General features: G+C 36.5%; 1 protein-coding gene and 2 long non-coding RNA genes across 3 annotated transcripts in view; 2 read left to right on the top strand and 1 right to left on the bottom strand.

Annotated features, from left to right (window-relative positions):
- The first annotated feature begins 2,984 nt into the window (after window positions 1-2,984).
- On the top strand, window positions 2,985-4,052 carry LOC132840547 (uncharacterized). The gene is made up of 3 exons (XR_009647814.1): window positions 2,985-3,003; window positions 3,134-3,245; window positions 3,643-4,052. It is a non-coding gene; the product is annotated as an uncharacterized LOC132840547 (long non-coding RNA).
- A 3,622-nt stretch (window positions 4,053-7,674) lies between these two features.
- Window positions 7,675-8,190, bottom strand: LOC132840306 (uncharacterized). Its single transcript, XR_009647800.1, has 3 exons — window positions 8,123-8,190; window positions 7,943-8,020; window positions 7,675-7,807 (listed from the first exon to the last, which is right to left on the bottom strand). It is a non-coding gene; the product is annotated as an uncharacterized LOC132840306 (long non-coding RNA).
- Window positions 8,191-13,672: 5,482 nt separating this feature from the next.
- The window catches only part of acad11 (acyl-CoA dehydrogenase family, member 11), a 42,191-nt gene continuing 39,092 nt past the window's right edge, over window positions 13,673-16,771 (top strand). The window contains exons 1-2 of the mRNA XM_060862166.1: window positions 13,673-13,857; window positions 13,950-14,049. Of these exons, the coding sequence (XP_060718149.1) occupies window positions 13,733-13,857; window positions 13,950-14,049 (225 nt within the window). The 5' untranslated portion in view covers window positions 13,673-13,732. The remainder of the gene's footprint in view (window positions 13,858-13,949; window positions 14,050-16,771) is intronic.

Raw genomic sequence — 16,771 nt, 5'->3', positions numbered from 1 at the left:
AATTCAAGAAATGATTTGTGTTATGTAATGAAAGAATGCACAAGTCATTAGGGGGTATGGCCTTAATAGCCCTGCAGTAGATGAAGTCTGCGTGCATGGGATTGATGAATGTGCAGGGGTGAAATTCAGATGAATTTGCAGTAAACCTGATTGTTTTAAACAAGATAATCATGCAAGATAGTTTTATTTCAACTACATTTAAATGCCCGGTTATAGGCTAAATTGCAATTTTGCAAAATCCCATTAATTTCTGTTCATTCCCTTTAATTCACATATATTCCTGTTAATTCCCATTGAAAGTTTCCAGCCATAAAAAATTCCGTGAATTTTGCAACCCTACCGACTATACATTACCCCTTGTTGATGAGCCATCAGCTTCCGCCAGATCATAGTCCCTTTTAAAGCGGTGGTTGTGGTTAACTTTCAGGGTGCCTCACACTCCAAAAGCAGTTGACCAATAGAGTTTTATCAACACAGTGGCAGCATGTACCCCGTTTTCTGTTTTAAATCCTTGCATTTCAATTCATGACTGCCAAAATTCAAATCACAATTCCCAATTTACAAGAATTACTTGCATATTTAGCTATTTTGTTGATTCAGTTGACTGTGATGGTAAATCAGTAAAACAGAGGTTGGAGGCTTATCAGTACTTTCACAGTATTAAAGTCAGGTATGTTTTATGTAAGATTGTGACAGGAAATTATCTTATTAAATGCTGTACACAGGTGAGGTCACTTCAAGTGGAGTAATTCAGCAAATTAAAAGTAAAAAAAAACGACATTTGTACACAGGAAAAATGGCAGAGTAATTTTTCCGGAGACAATATTCTTTTCCTCAAAACTAGTAGTTTTTGCTCTATTTTGAGTGTACAGAGTAAAATGTGTCAGTAGAGTGAGAGCAAAATTACAGAGTAATTACAGACTCCTCCCCATTGTCTCCTCACAAAGTTTAATTTATTCGCCATTACTGTACACGGTCATCCAGCGTTGCAGGTTGTGGAATCAGAAGACGCATTTCTATGAGATGTAAGTAACTACATTTTTAAGTATAATTATTTATTTTAGTTTTGAGCCTCTGTTTTGTATATCAATATCCGGATTAATTTTAATTTTAGAACTTTGCTTAATTTAGAAGTCCGACTAATCTTGAAAGCAAATAGTTAATATATAGATTACAAATGTAACGAACGTTAAATGACACCGGTGAAATTGCAAACTGTTTATTAAATGTTTGTGCACCACATGAACTTGACTCGGTAAAGAGTTAACAGCCTTAACTGGATTGCTGGAGGCCATTTTGATGTGCATTAGCCCTATTCGGACTCTAATTTCTCACGGTAACGTAAGATATTATCAATATTTACAGGGGCTATTCGTTATTTTTTTTGGCATCTGAATCCAGAATATTGTACCCTTTCATTCACAAGCTCGTTGTTGGGCTTTTGACATTGATTAAAGAATATTTTTTGCGAGTGTTAGGGCGCTCACACTGAATTTGCATACTCCTCGGCAAATGTGCGATTTTGCCATTATTGTGGAACACCGTGCAATGACCTTGCGCTTTTTTTTTTATATGGACACGTTTAACCGTACAAAACTCGCTCCTAAATCGTGATTAAATCGCCATCTGAATGCATGAGTTTTATCACTGAGTCGCCATTAGGATTATATTTTCAGACATCCATGAGAAAAATGGTCTGAATAGAGCTAGCATGCTAGCACCATGCATAAACTGTTGAAGTTATTACAAATTAAACACACCAGCGGAGAAAAAAATATTCATGTTGAATGTCATCTTCATTATTGCCTTGTGTTCGTCTTTTTGCTTCCTTCAGGATGCAAACCAACAACGTTGTCAGAGTGAAGTTCAAAGATAGCAAAAAAAATATTTTTTCTTCAAAATCTTTTACGTTTCAAACGTTTTTGGAATGTGGTAAGAGGAGAAACTTTAACATTGTTAATATCATTAATACTTTTCCTTCTAAAAATTTTAATAGTATAAAACTAAGTTTATGGTTGTATCTTATGGGGTATAAATATAACTCTAACTTCCTGTCATTGCTGGTTTTTGTTAATTTGCACAATGGTTTGTCATCCTTCAGTTTGCAAGAAATTTGATCTTCCTACAATGGATGTGAAAGTCTTTGATGACTCAAAGACAGAGGTTGATGAGGAAGCATTTGAATACCTGCTGACACGACCAGACCTTGGTGTCCTAGAAATTTTGATCCCAGGCAAAGAATGTTCTGATGGTAAATTGTTTTACATGCTTGTACATTTTTGTGTTTATTTTCAGCAATATTCACCAATTTATTTTTGCATAGACTAATGTGTCTATTGTACTAATTCTCAATAGCTGTATAACATGATATAAAAATAGTATGAAAAGATAATCAGACTATAGGTATGGTTTATATTGAAGATTCTTTAAGCTTAAGCTCAGTAGGAGATACCGAAGGCACATCAGAGGCTGATGACACAGCAATTTTGATTAGAAGTCCTCCTAAAAAAAAATCAAGCAGAGGAACATCTTGCTCAAGTAAGGATCACCAATCTTGTCTCTGAATTACATCTATATAGAATTACTTAAATATTAAAGATATTTGGAACTATATACAGTTGCCAGTTTTTATTTTCTCATCTTTGCTCAATATTATATCATCCCCTCTTTTAGATGATCGAAAATATCCTAAGACCAGTCCTGGGGGTGAAAAGATTGCAAATGAATACGCTCGCACTAAAAGTCTATCAGATAGCCGAAGACGTGACATGGTGAAAATCTTGGTAGCACATTTGACAAATGAACATGGGTAGGTTGTTTATACAGTACCTTGTAAATGAATGTTTCTGATGTTATGGGTTGTAATTGGTTTATGTTTGTGTGTAGAACAAGGCCTTCCCGACACTTGAAGGAACAATATGCAAAGGGAAACATCTCCCTCTTCCCAAATTTGGCTGACCCCAGGAGCAAACTTGGCTATGCTAGTAGCTGTTGCCTCTCAATGTATTTGATTTACAGAAGGAGGATTTACTGCATCTTGCAAAATACATATTATTTACAGTATAATTGAAGTGGTATTTATTTTCTTAGTCTAGTAATGTATAACTTTGAGGTCTGTTTGTTCTGGTTATAGGAGCATTATTACAATGCAGAAGATGGAAGTGGATTTTTGGCATGGAGACTTAAAACTCTGCAAAAAGAAGCATCGGAGGGTCGGATGAAACGCCCACGGCAATCACAAACAGGTGGGTGCAAGATTTGATGTTTAATCAGTGCTTGGCTGCAAGGCTTGATTAACATTTTATAATTTTTTTTAAATGAATATGTAACTTTTGCATTATTTAATTATTTTACTCATCTTAACATTTGTGACTTGTACAGTATTTGAAGTATTCTTTTGTTCTATAGTGAGAATGAGGTCACCTGTTATAGTATCTCAACAAAATATAATTGCTTTTCTTTTTGAATGTGAACATGTTTTTCATAATCTCTAAAAGTTGGCAAATTTAAATGTCATTCTGGGATATATATTTATGTTTTCCATGTTATTTTCTGTCATTTATCTTCTTTGATGTTAACGTGTTGTGCTTTAAAAATAAAAAAGAATTACAAATGTGGTTATATTGTCTTAAACCATTTCAGGAGGGCCAACTGCTGAAAGGTATCCCTGCAAAGGAGATAGTTTGTTAAATGATGAACTTCAGTGTCAGGAAGCAATTGCCCTGATGAAGCATACAGCTGACGAGGCAGTGGTAAAGGAAAAGATGAGGTTAACACTGGCCTATCGCCAGAAGCTGCTTCACGACCCTAAAGAGTCAACTGATATTCTATCAATTTTCCCACGATTCCAGGATATACCAGGCTTGGTATGTGAGAATTCTAAAGATAAAGACATGCCTGTATTTCATGTAATCCAGAATATTGTTGTCAAAGATGAACATGTCCTTTTAATAACAACTGCACTGAAAACTGTTTGTTTAGTTGAACATATTCATGCTTACAAAGTTGCACATACCGTAGAAGCACCTTGTGTTTTGGATGTGAAGGATATTTTGCACCACAAACTGTTTGACATTCTGATGTCTTATGCTTGTGATTCTGATTTATTTATTGTACCATATAGTTACATGTAATTCATCCTGTTTGTCATATCAGAATAATTGTTTTCATTATTATTTTTTCAAAATAAGCTTGAAATTAAAATTTGTGATTTAAGAAAATATAGTTTGTTCAATTTTCTTTTAAGACTGAAAAGCAAGTTTTTCATTTTATGTCCTTTTAATGGGTAAACATGAATGGTGTAATTCATAAGAATAACTTTGAATAGAGTAAATTCTTTATAGGTCACTTAGAATTGATGATAAACAACTCTGGAGGGGAAGGGGATTGTTGCAGAGTAAAGTCAAAGTACCTCTGAATAGAGTTAAAAAGTAGCAGAGTCAATTTCAAATAGCTCAGTGTAAAATACTGTGTAAAATAGTACAAGAGTTAATTTGGAAAAACACTAAATGGAGTCAAATATCACTTGAAAGAGTAAAATATTAACACTACATTGAGCATAATTGACTCTGGTAAAATGACTCTACCAAAAGAGAAACTTTTACTCTTTTTAGAGAGGGACCAAATGTTATATGGAAGAGAGTAAAACTTTCTTCAATTTTAGTAAATTTTACTCTTGCAAATTTACTGTGTAACAAGGTTAGGGAAAAATTAAAAGGTAATTAGCATTTAAAATGAAACATTTTAAAAATCAATTTGATTGGACCACAATTATAACTAAGATAAGAGAATGATGAATTCATTGTTGTGAGTGGTCAAGGTGTGATTGTTTAGGATCTATTCAATTAAATTGTATTTGTATAGCACTTTTAACAATGTTTCAAAGCAGCTTTTCAGAATTATTAAAAAAAAAGAATAAAAAATGACAATTTAAAATTTCATTTATATTTTTTCCCCTAATGAGCAAGCTTGAGGCAACAGCGGCAAAACCTCCCTGAGACTATGACAAAGAAACCCTGAGAGGAACGAGATGGTGACACAGACATAAGGGCTTCCTGGGACATAAAACATCTAACCATCTGTTGACTGCATGCTCTAACTAGAGCATAGAGTATGTTCTAACAGATATTTCTTCATCATGTGGTGACACTGCACTCCTTAGCAATATTTCTAAAATGAATGAAGGCTACCTTAGTGATATTATCTATATGAACTTCCAATGAAAGATTCAGTAGTCAATAATCATAACCAAGGTATTTTTACTGCTGCACATGATAAAACAGAAAGACCATCCAGAGTTACTCTGTATTCACAAAGCTTACTTCTAACTGCACATGGTCCTAGTACAAGCACTTTTTAATAATATTCTTTACACATTCTGTAATCATATATATTTGGAGCCTTTCATCTGGCTTTGCTAAAACCTATAACTGTGTCATCAGCATAAAAGTGGAAGCAAATAATTGTACCAAGAATTAGCATATATAAGATGAAAAGCAGCAGGCCTAAAACAGAGTTCCCGCGGGGTCTTAAAAAGTCTTAAAAGCATTGAATTTTGATGTCTGGGTCTTAAAAATTGTGCTGTATGTAACTTCTCCATATTGTAATTTTCCTCAAAAGTGTCATTTGTCAACCACGATTATTTTGATTAAATGACGTAGTATAAAAGAGTGGCGGAACCAATAATTGAGAACGCAACGCAGTCCCGGGTCACCGTACAAAATACTGCGAACACGCGATGCCTTTAGTAAAGGAAGATCACGTGCTACAACACCACAGCCATAGACTACAACACAACAAGCAAAGGAGAAGCGCGAGAAATCAATGAAAATCTCAGCATTCCACAGGAAAGGTTGACTGACGCACGCAGTTATATTTGTAAAGTTTGTTTTTACGTTAGCTAGCTACCAATTTCATTCTGAGGTTATGGGGAAATGTAAATTTAATGAAGCATGGCTGGATAAAAACTCTTTTCGTCATTGGTGGACAGCAACCAGCGGACAACAACGTTTTTGAGGCCTTTTGCACCATATGCAAAAAAAGGATTCAGCTAGGTACAATGGGAATGAATGCATTAGAGTCTCATGCCAAGTTGTCCAAGCACATAAACGCTCTCAATGGACAAAAACAAACTCCTTCCATCGCCTGCGTGTTTCAACCAACTAATGTTAGCCAGCTTGCTGCTAGCGCTGCAGACCCTCCAGCTATGGCCGCAACTAGAGTGGATCTTTGCACAGCTTTTGGGTCCACACCAACTGTGTTTCTTAATTTAATTTATTGTTGAGTTCTGATTTTCGATGTTTATTGTTCAGGGGTCTCTCAGTTCCCCATATTCCCAGCATGGAATAAGTAGCTAGCTCATGTTAAAAAACAACTTAACATTGTTCAGCAAACTTTCTTGTGGCCTACTGAAATGTTTTTATTTTTCACACTGCTTGGCTTATCTTTTACCCATTCCACATTTGAAAAATAAATGAACAGTTCAAGGATTTTGTTTTTCTTTGCTGGTAGGGACGTGAAATAGGTATTAATTTTTTATATAAATGGTCTTAAAAAGGTCTTAAAAAGACTTGAATTTAACTTGAAGAAACCTGTAGGAACCCTGTAAAACAGGACCTTGTGGAACACTATACTCTATACCGTTGTATGCATAGAGAAGTCAACATTTATGCCTACCAAAGAATCGGTCAAATAAGATCTGAGCCAGAAAAGGGCTGTTACCTTAACACCAACAATATGTAATAGCCTATCAAGAAGTATCGTATAATCAATGACATTAAAAAAAGCTGCAATAAGGCTTAAATCCAGACTGATCCTGCTGTGCTACGAAATATCTTGGATATAAAAGGGGAGGTTTTATATTGGGCAATAGTTTATAGGGCTTATGTTTGGGATTTTTAATATAGGGATTAAAAAACCCTCTGGGGTCTGACCATTTTGTGACACTGGCAGAGGTTCTGACATGCTCTTACATTTGGTCTTTTTTCAGTTACTTCAATACATATTAACGGCTAATATCACATAACACTGTATTCAGCACAAACTGGGCTACAATATTTTGTAAGTAAAATGTATGTACATGTTTGTATTTTTAAGTAAATGATGTTTATGCGTGGTTACTAAAAAAAAGAAAAAGAAAAGTTGCTGAAATAAGGCCAAGAAACACATACTAAACATTTGTTCACAAACAATAAAGTTCTCTACTCTTGTAGAGTTGAGAATTTGCTACAAAAAGATGTAAAAACCATTTTACCCACTCATTCACATGAAACAATACATTGATTTAACTTTTGTAAGACAGTTTTTGTTGTGTAAAGGCAATATGCGAGGGCGGGTCAATGGTCATGAATATTGATGATTCACACCTGAGGAGGCCCAACCCCTAATGGCTTAGTCTGGATTGTGTTGACAAAAGAATGAGTGTGGGGAGACTCAAAGAGAAAATCTTTTGCTTGTAGTTTACTAAAATAGTGTACAATAAAGTACAAAGGCCTTTTATATCTGTACTTGACAAAATAAGACTTTTATTTTACCAATGGTAAAAAACATGAACAATACAATAGAGTCAAGAAGCTTTATTGTATGGAATGATTCTTTACAATATAAAAAATAAGCTATAAATTTTTAAGCCATCACACACTGTGAATCTTTGAGAATGGAGTTTAAATGTCGTCATGCCATTGCTCAAAACAGTTCCTATTTAACTGAACACACAGTAGTCTCAGTTGCTTTGAGAACTGAAAGAGACCTACAGTACGGCGTGTGAGTAGCAGGTGATGGTAAAGGTAAAGGTGATGCAGACACATTCCTAAAAAAAAAAAAACATAATTAGTCTCATCGTGTATTTTCATACAAGTACTAAGCAACACATTAGTAATAATAATATATAACTAATATATACTAATATACAATATAACAGAAAAATGGGTACATGTGGACATACTCTTTTTTGTTCCCAGTTGCATTGCTGCGTGTCCTCGTGCGAGTATCAGACGAAGGTGAACGTGTTGCAGCCACATTCCTAAAAAAAATATCATAATTAGTATCATGTATTTGCAAAGTACAAAGCAACACACCAGTGTTACTAATACTGAGAACATAAAAAAGGGTAAATGTGGCTTACACTGGATGAATGTCGCTCGCGTTGCTGCGTGCCCTCGTGCGAGTATCAGACGAAGGTGAACGTGTTGCAGCCACATTCCTAAAAAAAATCATAATTAGTATCATGTATTTTCAAAGTACAAAGCAACACAATTAATATAATGTATTTTCCACATCAGTAATACAAATATTCTGCACGCATAATAGAAAAAAATGGTTACATGTGGACGTACTCTTTATTGTTCTCGTTGCTGCGCGCCCCCGTGCGAGCATCAAACGAAGGTGAAAGTGTTGCAGCCGGTGCAGGTGAAGACAAGAGTGATGCAGCCACATTCCTACAAAAGTTTTTAATAATTAATATAATGTATTCTCCACAGTAACAAACTTATAAAGCAATAACTAAGGCAGTTAAACATAGCTGAGATAAAATAATTGGGTACAGAGATGCGCTGTATATGTTTGTTAACGGGCCGTTACCGGACATATTTATGGCTAAACATTAACACATGACATCTCCGGGCACATTTACAGCTCATCGACACCACATCGATACATTTACACCCGAACAGATAGTCACGTAAACAAGACTAGTTGAGGCATAATATTGCAATATAGATATTGCTATATAACATATTGTATATTCACATTGCATTAATCAGCATACAGCTAAATAAGAACTAACATTTTAAGGTAAATAAAAGTTGCCAATTACGAGACGTTTCTATAAAGTCACTCTTAATATCTGCTTGCAAATAGTCTGTATACAATACAGTATATATAATTTTACATAACACAAGATTTCAACAAATGTTAGTAAAACTTACTCTTCAGAAATTATATCCTCGCTCGCGGATCAAGTCGCTCTTCAAAATACAAACGTTCGTCGTCAGAGTCCTGCTCTTCATCTTCATCTGAGGAAACTTCCTCAGCTGTAAAGCGTTTCATCTTCCCAGCGTGTTGATAAGTGAATGAATCTGTTAAAACTTTGTGCTTCTTACATTGTTTGGGGGCGTTGATCTTATTTGCATAGCCCGCTCAGGTCATTTTCATATGAATGGCGCGCACGGCGGTAGGTGGGATCACATTAGTGGTAATGAGGTCGAGCCAGAAAAACTGTACCTCTCTTTACTTACATACAGATTACACAAAAAGACAATATTTGCTTTCGTGCAATATTTGCTTTGCTTTCATTTTAATTAACTCATTTAAAAGTAGACATTTCAGGCTTTCATTAGACATATGTATCATGTTCGTGTGATAAGTATAGGCGGAGTTATCAGTTCATGTTTGTAACGTGTTTCAGGAAGAAGGTCAAGTTCACAGAGATGTCTGAATGCACACCCTGGTTATTTTCTTTATTTGCCAAAAGCACAGCTTTTTGTTGTTAATATGAAGGCACTCAAATAAAAGTAGACACTTCACAGTTTCGAATGATGTATTACATGTATGTGTATGACTATGAATGACGGAGTATTTTAAGTGGACTTCACGTTGAAGAGGAAAAATGCGCCAAAGACGCGCCGGCGCGTCTTTCGACCCCAGAGGGTTAATAAACACTAGTTTGAAAGATTTAGGCAATGCTAAGAGAATAATGTATTACTTTTATACAGAGTTTTGTAGCTACTGGTTGTAGGTAAGGGATCTAGTATGCAGGTAGATGATTTTGAAAGAAGAAATCAGTCATGGAAACAACAATATTTTTATTTATTGGTACATCTCAAATTAGAATGTTGTGGAAAAGTTCATTTATTTCAGTAATTCAACTATTATATACATTTAATACACACAGACTGAAGTAGTTTAAGTCTTTGGTTATTTTAATTGTGAAGATTTTGGCTGACATCTAACAAAAGCCCACCAATTCCTCCACCATCTCAAAAAATTAGAATACTTAATTAGAATACTTCATTTACTGTACATGTACTCAATACTTGTTAGGGGCTTTTGCTTTAATTACTGCCTCAATTCATTATGGCATGGAGGTGAGCAGTCTGTGGCACTGCCGAGGTGGCATTTCCTCTTGACAATACCCCATAGGTCTGGTGAGTTCACTGGCCACTCAAGCACACAAACACCATGGTCATTTAAGTAACTTTTTATGCTTTTGGCAGTGTGGGCAGGTGCCAAATCCTGCTGGAAAATGAAATCTGTCAGGCTAGGCCAGAAGGGAGAACTCAAATGCAGGACACCAATGTAAATAATAAAAGTCTTTTATGAGCTTGACAGGTAAACCAGCAGAATCATGCAAGGCAGGCAAACACTCAGCATAAAGAACAGTCTGTAATCCAGTACACAGGCAGGCAAAGTATACAGGGCAGGCAAAAACACAGAAACCAGAAACAGAGTCAAATCAGGCAGGGCCAAACAGGAACAAGGTAGGATGAAATCACAGGTGCACAGGACAAACTGTGGAGACCATCTGGCAAGGAACCATGTGAAAGCATCATTCTTATATAGTGCCTGATACCGAAAATGGCTGCCGCCTTGGAAGTGAAAATCCAAGATGGCCACCGACATGGAAGTAGCATGGAAGTTCCCACCAGTGTGGGAAGAGCGCTGACAGAAATCAGCATCTTTAAAAAGCTGGTCAGCAGAAGGAACCATGAAGTACTCTAAAATCTAAAATGGGTGCAGTGACTTTAGTTTTCAAAAAGCACAGTGGACCAACACCAGCAGATGACATTGCACCCCAAATCATAACAGACTGTGGAAACTTAACACTGGACTTCAAGATACTTGGGTTATGAGCTTCTCCAACCTTCCTCCAGACTCTAGGACCTTTGTTTCAGAATGAAATACAAAACTTGCTCTCATCTGAAAAGAAGACTTTGACAATGAATGTTTGTGGCTTACCCGCCTGGTGAAGGGTGTCAATGATTGTCTTATGGACGACTGTCAGATCAGGAGTCTTTACCATGATTGTGTAGCCTAGTGAACCAATTTGAGAGACCATTTTGATGGCTCAGGAAACCTTTGCAGGTGTTTTGAGTTGATTAGCTGATTGGCATGTCACCATATTAAAAGTTTTTGAGACAGTGAATTGTTGGGTTTTTGTTAAATATGAGCCAAAATCATTACAATTAAAACTAAAACTAATGGTATGAGAGAGATCAGAAGACTGAGGATTTTTATATTTAATATGAATGTTAGAATGTCCTATTACATCCTGAAACCAGAACCTTTTTATCAGAGAGTCTTGTGATTTATCAAAATAAATATTAAATTCAAAATTCTGAAATCTAGAATTTTTCAAAATCAAAATTCAAAAAGGAATATGGCCCTGGGGGTCTATAAGTAATGGTGGATTTTTATGTTCGCATAAAGAACTGCAAATGTGTTCAATTTATATCTAGGTTTTTGTGTGATGCCTAGCTTATCATCATAAGTAAATTTGACAAACCCTCCCCTGCCTGTTAGGCAAGGCTGAAATATGTAACTGTATCTGCATGGACAAGTTTAATGCTATCTACTCATTTGGTTTAATCTATGTTTCTTTTGAACACAGTACATTAAACTCCTGACCAGTAATAATTTCCCATTCTAAAATTAATGCCAATGACAGAGGACATTCTGCAGCTCACACACTGGACAGGTTAAATGTGTGCCATACTTAATAATTACACCCAGTGACTGAATACGAGCTGAATATGAAGGTGGTTTTCCTCATCTTTCTGTTTTTGACAGAAAACAGAAACATCTTGCAAAAGATTAACCAAGACAGGAAAGCGAAAAAATGTAACAAATGAATGTAACACAAAATTACAAGCAAGAAAGAAAAAAATGACACTAAATTCCCATATCCAAGAAAAATAAATATAAAAAAAATCTAATTGTCCAACTGTGCAGAATAAGAATGCTAAAATAGAATGGAATATAAATAAAATTAATAAAAATAATATAATGGAAAAAGTTTTATGGATAAAATAAATGTCTTTAATTCGTTAGGTAAAGCTTATGAAGTCACAACCCTGTACATTTGCACACATCTCTGCTTAGTTGCATTTTCAGTTGATTTTGATTTTTGACACTAAATTCCTTGTCTTTGAAAGTGTTTGATTTTGCGTGTTTGATCAGCTGCTTTTATTAGGGGTCCCCACAGTGGCTCATCTGATCCACATATTTGATATAGCCAGGTTTTACACCTGATGCCCTCCTTCATCCAACCATATGATCTGGGCTTGGGCCCAACAATTCAAGTCAAGAAGCTTTTATTGTCATGTCAAACATATACAGTATAGCTGTTGGAGTGAAATGAGACAACGTTTCTCCAGGATCATGGTGCTACAAAAAACAAAGACAGAGCTAAGGACTTAGTAAGTTCGTCCTAGATACATAAAGTGCATCTGTGCAACCTGGTGCAAACAGTGCAAGACAAGACAAACAAGAAAGTGTAGGACAAAAGACAAAAACACAGTGCAGGACAAAAGACAGTGCAATTAAAAAAAAATACAAGACATTACAGAAAAGTCATTACACAATAGACAATACACAAAGGACAATAAACAGAAACAGCGCCGACCAGTGTAAATAACTCTATGTTCAACATACTGTATTTACACTGTATTTCTGGGCTGTCAGGTGTCACGCACTGAGAGTGACAGTCATTTGGGTCTTTTGTCACGCTCTCCCGCCACACATCGTATTTCTCACGCAGAAAAACTTTTTGACTATTTATCATATATTTAATAAGCCGCAGCGCCCAAAATGTAGCAATCTGTCCGCACGGCTGTCTCTATGGAACGGGGCAAGAATCAAGTGCGTCTCAGTTCTTAGTCGAGCCTGACACTTATCAGCCAATCAAAATAAGAGGTTACACAATAGCCAATCAGAAAATAGCGAGGGTATTTTTTATGGTCGGTTTGAACAAAACCTCAACACGAAACAGCTTGTCTCTGGACGGGACATTGTTCTCAAGCATGACCCTAAAAATGGCAGGGCTTGAGCCGAACTGTTTTAAAATAATAGCAACATTATAAATGACAAAGGAGTCCAAAAAGGCAACAAACACTCACAATAAAAACCACTCATAATCTCTCTCTCTCTCTCTCGCTCTCTCTCTCTCACACACACACACACACACACACACACACACACACACACACACATTAATAAATGGAAATTAAACAAATACTTTGTATTTGGTTAAACTGCGGTCAGTGATCCTTACCAAACACAACAACTCCCCCATTATTGTTTTTGTTTGTTTGTTTGTTTTCCTTTTTTCTTCCCCCCACCTTTTCTTTTCTTTTCTTTTCATTTTTTTTTTTTTTTTGGGGGGGGGGTTGTCACGCTTGCCTGTCTTCAAAACTTGAGAGCCCTGGTATTTGCACATGTATTTACACATGCCTATAGCTGGATTAAAGCGAGTTATATCCGATTTAAATAGAATGCACTAGCAACGACATCTCGAGTCTCCCAAAATGTCCGCTATCAGAGACTCCCAGTGCTGCACCTACTGTTTGCTCTGGTTTAACAAGTTCGGTACGAAACGTTGATTTGGAACGCACCCTAGTTGATGGGGAGGAAGTCACGTGTTTTACACAGGCGGGACTTAAGTGAACGAGAAATATGAGTCTGTACAAATAAGTTGACACCGCTAACGACTCATCTGTAGCTTCATATCACAGCTCCTATGGATGACCAGACGAACCCTGTTCGCCAGCAGCAGGCTTTCCATGTAAAGAAACTGCACATGTATTTAACAGGGAGACTTCAAAACGTTTTAGAAAACAGTCAGTTCTCCGTGCGGCAATACAGGTATTCATTTTCATGGATGTACAGAGTTTACGTCACTCCATGAATTATGAGCTGCGTTTGAAATATTTTGCACTTTATATTGCTTGTTACAGGTATGGTCAGTCCAATCCGACATTTCTCATCCAAACACCTAATAAGAGCTTTGTACTCAGAAAGAAACCTCATGGATCTTTGCTTCCTGGTGCGCATAAGGTTAGAGTGTATATTTTGTTATATTTGCTATTTAACAGTATCTATGTAACAGTATAGTTTAGAAAAGCTATGAACCTGTGGACTTTGACTCTCATATTGCACAAGATTCAAGCAGAAGTGCAGTTGTGAAATGACGCTAGAGGGCGACACCATTTAATCACAGATTCACATCTCAGAACACGTCATAGTTCCTATAGTTTGAAGCAACAGTAACCTTTTATATGCCAAAGTTGTGTGAATACACTGCACAATTATTAGGCAATAAAGTATTTTACCATATCACCTTTTTTGTGCACATTTTCCAACTACAAGCTGTATAAACACTTATTGGATATATTTATTTCTCATATAATTCACAGGTCCAGTGACACTCACTGTGTTTTTACTGAGTTTGCGTTTAGATTTACTGTTGCCGATGACTATCTTAGTTTTATGCTGACAGTCTCTGCATCAGAAAGCATGTTTTGTCTTAGTCTCTATCTGTAATTTATCTATTTTGGCCTCTTTTTCTCTTCTCTTTTCCCCTAACCCGATTTGCTCTCTGGAAAGTCCACGCTCGTCAGCCCTTAGCTGCAGGTTTTCTTAAACCTCACAAAGAAGACCCCTGATTAGTGCTGTGCTTTTACTTTTTATTACTAGGCCATGCACTAGGTGCCTATCCAGGTCCCTGACCTGTCGACAGATCCAGGTCTAAATCCTGTCTTTATAGCCCTTTCTACACAGAGACAACCAAAATTATAATTTTACTATTCAACTCTAACAAAGTTAACTATGGTTTTCTGAAAACTCTTACAATTAATTTCTTAAGTAATAACTTATTACAAATAACATGTTCTCACCTTCCACGCCTCCAATTTCTCTGATTCCGGCTTTGAGGCGGCTTACTGTGAACTCCCGAGTCCTCTCACGTTCAGAGCCAATCACGCGGTCAAGGTGAAGTTAACAGCCTCCAAGGCGCCTGCAGTCTGCCTCCTCAGGAGTTTCCATAGCCGATCCTCAAGCGCGGAATCCTGCCGACTATGCCAACTTGTTGTGGAAGTTTTGAGAGGTGTAAAGTATGCAGTGTCACACTGGTAGGCATGGGCAAGAGTAAAAAGGTTCATGAGGAAGGGCCCTGATAATTTGTTACACTGAGGTTTTTATAAACATGATTCAAACACAGAATCTGAACAAAGGAAAACAACATCCACCATTATCCACCACCTAGATGGACAATGTCTGATCATCTCCTGATTAGATTAGATTAGATTCAACTTTATTGTCATTGTGCAAGGTACATGTACAGAGCCAATGAAATGCAGTTAGCATCTAACCAGAAGTGCATAGATAGCTTATTTACAAGTGGCAGTATTAAATAAGGGTATGAGGTTATACAGAAGGTGTAGTAATATGTACATATAACTGAATAAGGGTATATATAGTGTCAGGATAATGTTACCCTTACCAAGGTCTGTCTAGAGTTGTTTATGAGCCAACTCATCTCCAGCTTATTGTGACCCTCTAATAGGTTTATACAAAAAATCTATAGTAATAAAGATTTAGTATCTAGTAAAGGCCTAAGGAGATCAACAGACTATTAAGAAGTGCATAATTATTAGGCAGCTTGTTTTCCATAGGCCAAATGGGACAAAAAAGAGTTTTAACTGACCCTGAAAAGGCAAAATAAAGCAAAAAGTATTTTGGAGGACTCATGAAATTGTTAAGACGTTTGGCCATGATCACAGAACCATCAAATGTTTTGTTGCAAATAGTCAACAGGGTTGCAAAAATGCATTAAGAAAAAAGATGCAAAGATTTGAGAAGAATCAAAGGTGGCGCTATCCTCCAGTGCTGTCATATTACAGAACTTCAACCTACCTGGAGTGCCCAGAAGTACAAGGCGTTCAGTTCTCAGAGACATGGCAAAGTTGCCTGAAACAAGACATAATTTGAAACGTCAAGACTTTGCCAAGAAATATCTGAAGAAAGACAGGTTTTATGGACTGATGACCGAGAGTGACTCTTGACGGTCCAGATGGTTGGGACGTGCCTGGATCAATGACCGGAGGTGGGCTGTTCTTGTGACTATACAGTAATCCCTCGCCACTTCGCGGTTCAAGTTTCGCGATTCAAGTTTTGCGGCCTCAGTGCATCGGTGATTTTTTTAAAGATTATTCATCGAAAAATAAAAATAACAACGGTTTCCCAGGATGCCAGACAAAGAGAGAAACACTCTCAGAATCTTTGTACATACCCACGGGCACCTGGCGCGAGATCTGAGCTGATTGGCTGCGCATCATCGCATCCTCTCCCAGCTTCTTCCCTTGTTGTACTGTATCTTGCCACTCTCGTTCACGCTGTCAACTGTGTCTCGCATATTGTGTTTTCGTTAAGCCCTTACAATGCCTCCTAAGCACCGTGCGCTTGCAAAAGATTCCACTAGTGAGCCCAAGAGGAAGAGGAAGATTACGACCATAATTGAAAAGGTCAAACTAAGGTTTTATAGTTAAATAGATTTAAGAAAATATATGTGAGTGAGTGAATGTATAATATTAAGGTTTTATAATTAAATAGATTTAAGTAATATATATATATATATATATATATATATATATATATAAATATATATATATATATATATATATATATATATATATATATATATATTAAACATTCTGGTACCCACACACATATACAGAAATTCCTAGGGGGGCACTCCTACTTTGCGGATTTTCACCTATCG

Source organism: Tachysurus vachellii, chromosome 25 (assembly GCF_030014155.1).
Source record: "Tachysurus vachellii isolate PV-2020 chromosome 25, HZAU_Pvac_v1, whole genome shotgun sequence".
Taxonomy (NCBI): Eukaryota; Metazoa; Chordata; class Actinopteri; order Siluriformes; family Bagridae; genus Tachysurus; species Tachysurus vachellii.
The sequence above is the reverse complement of the archived record's forward strand: the minus strand, read 5'-3'. Positions and strand labels throughout refer to the sequence as shown.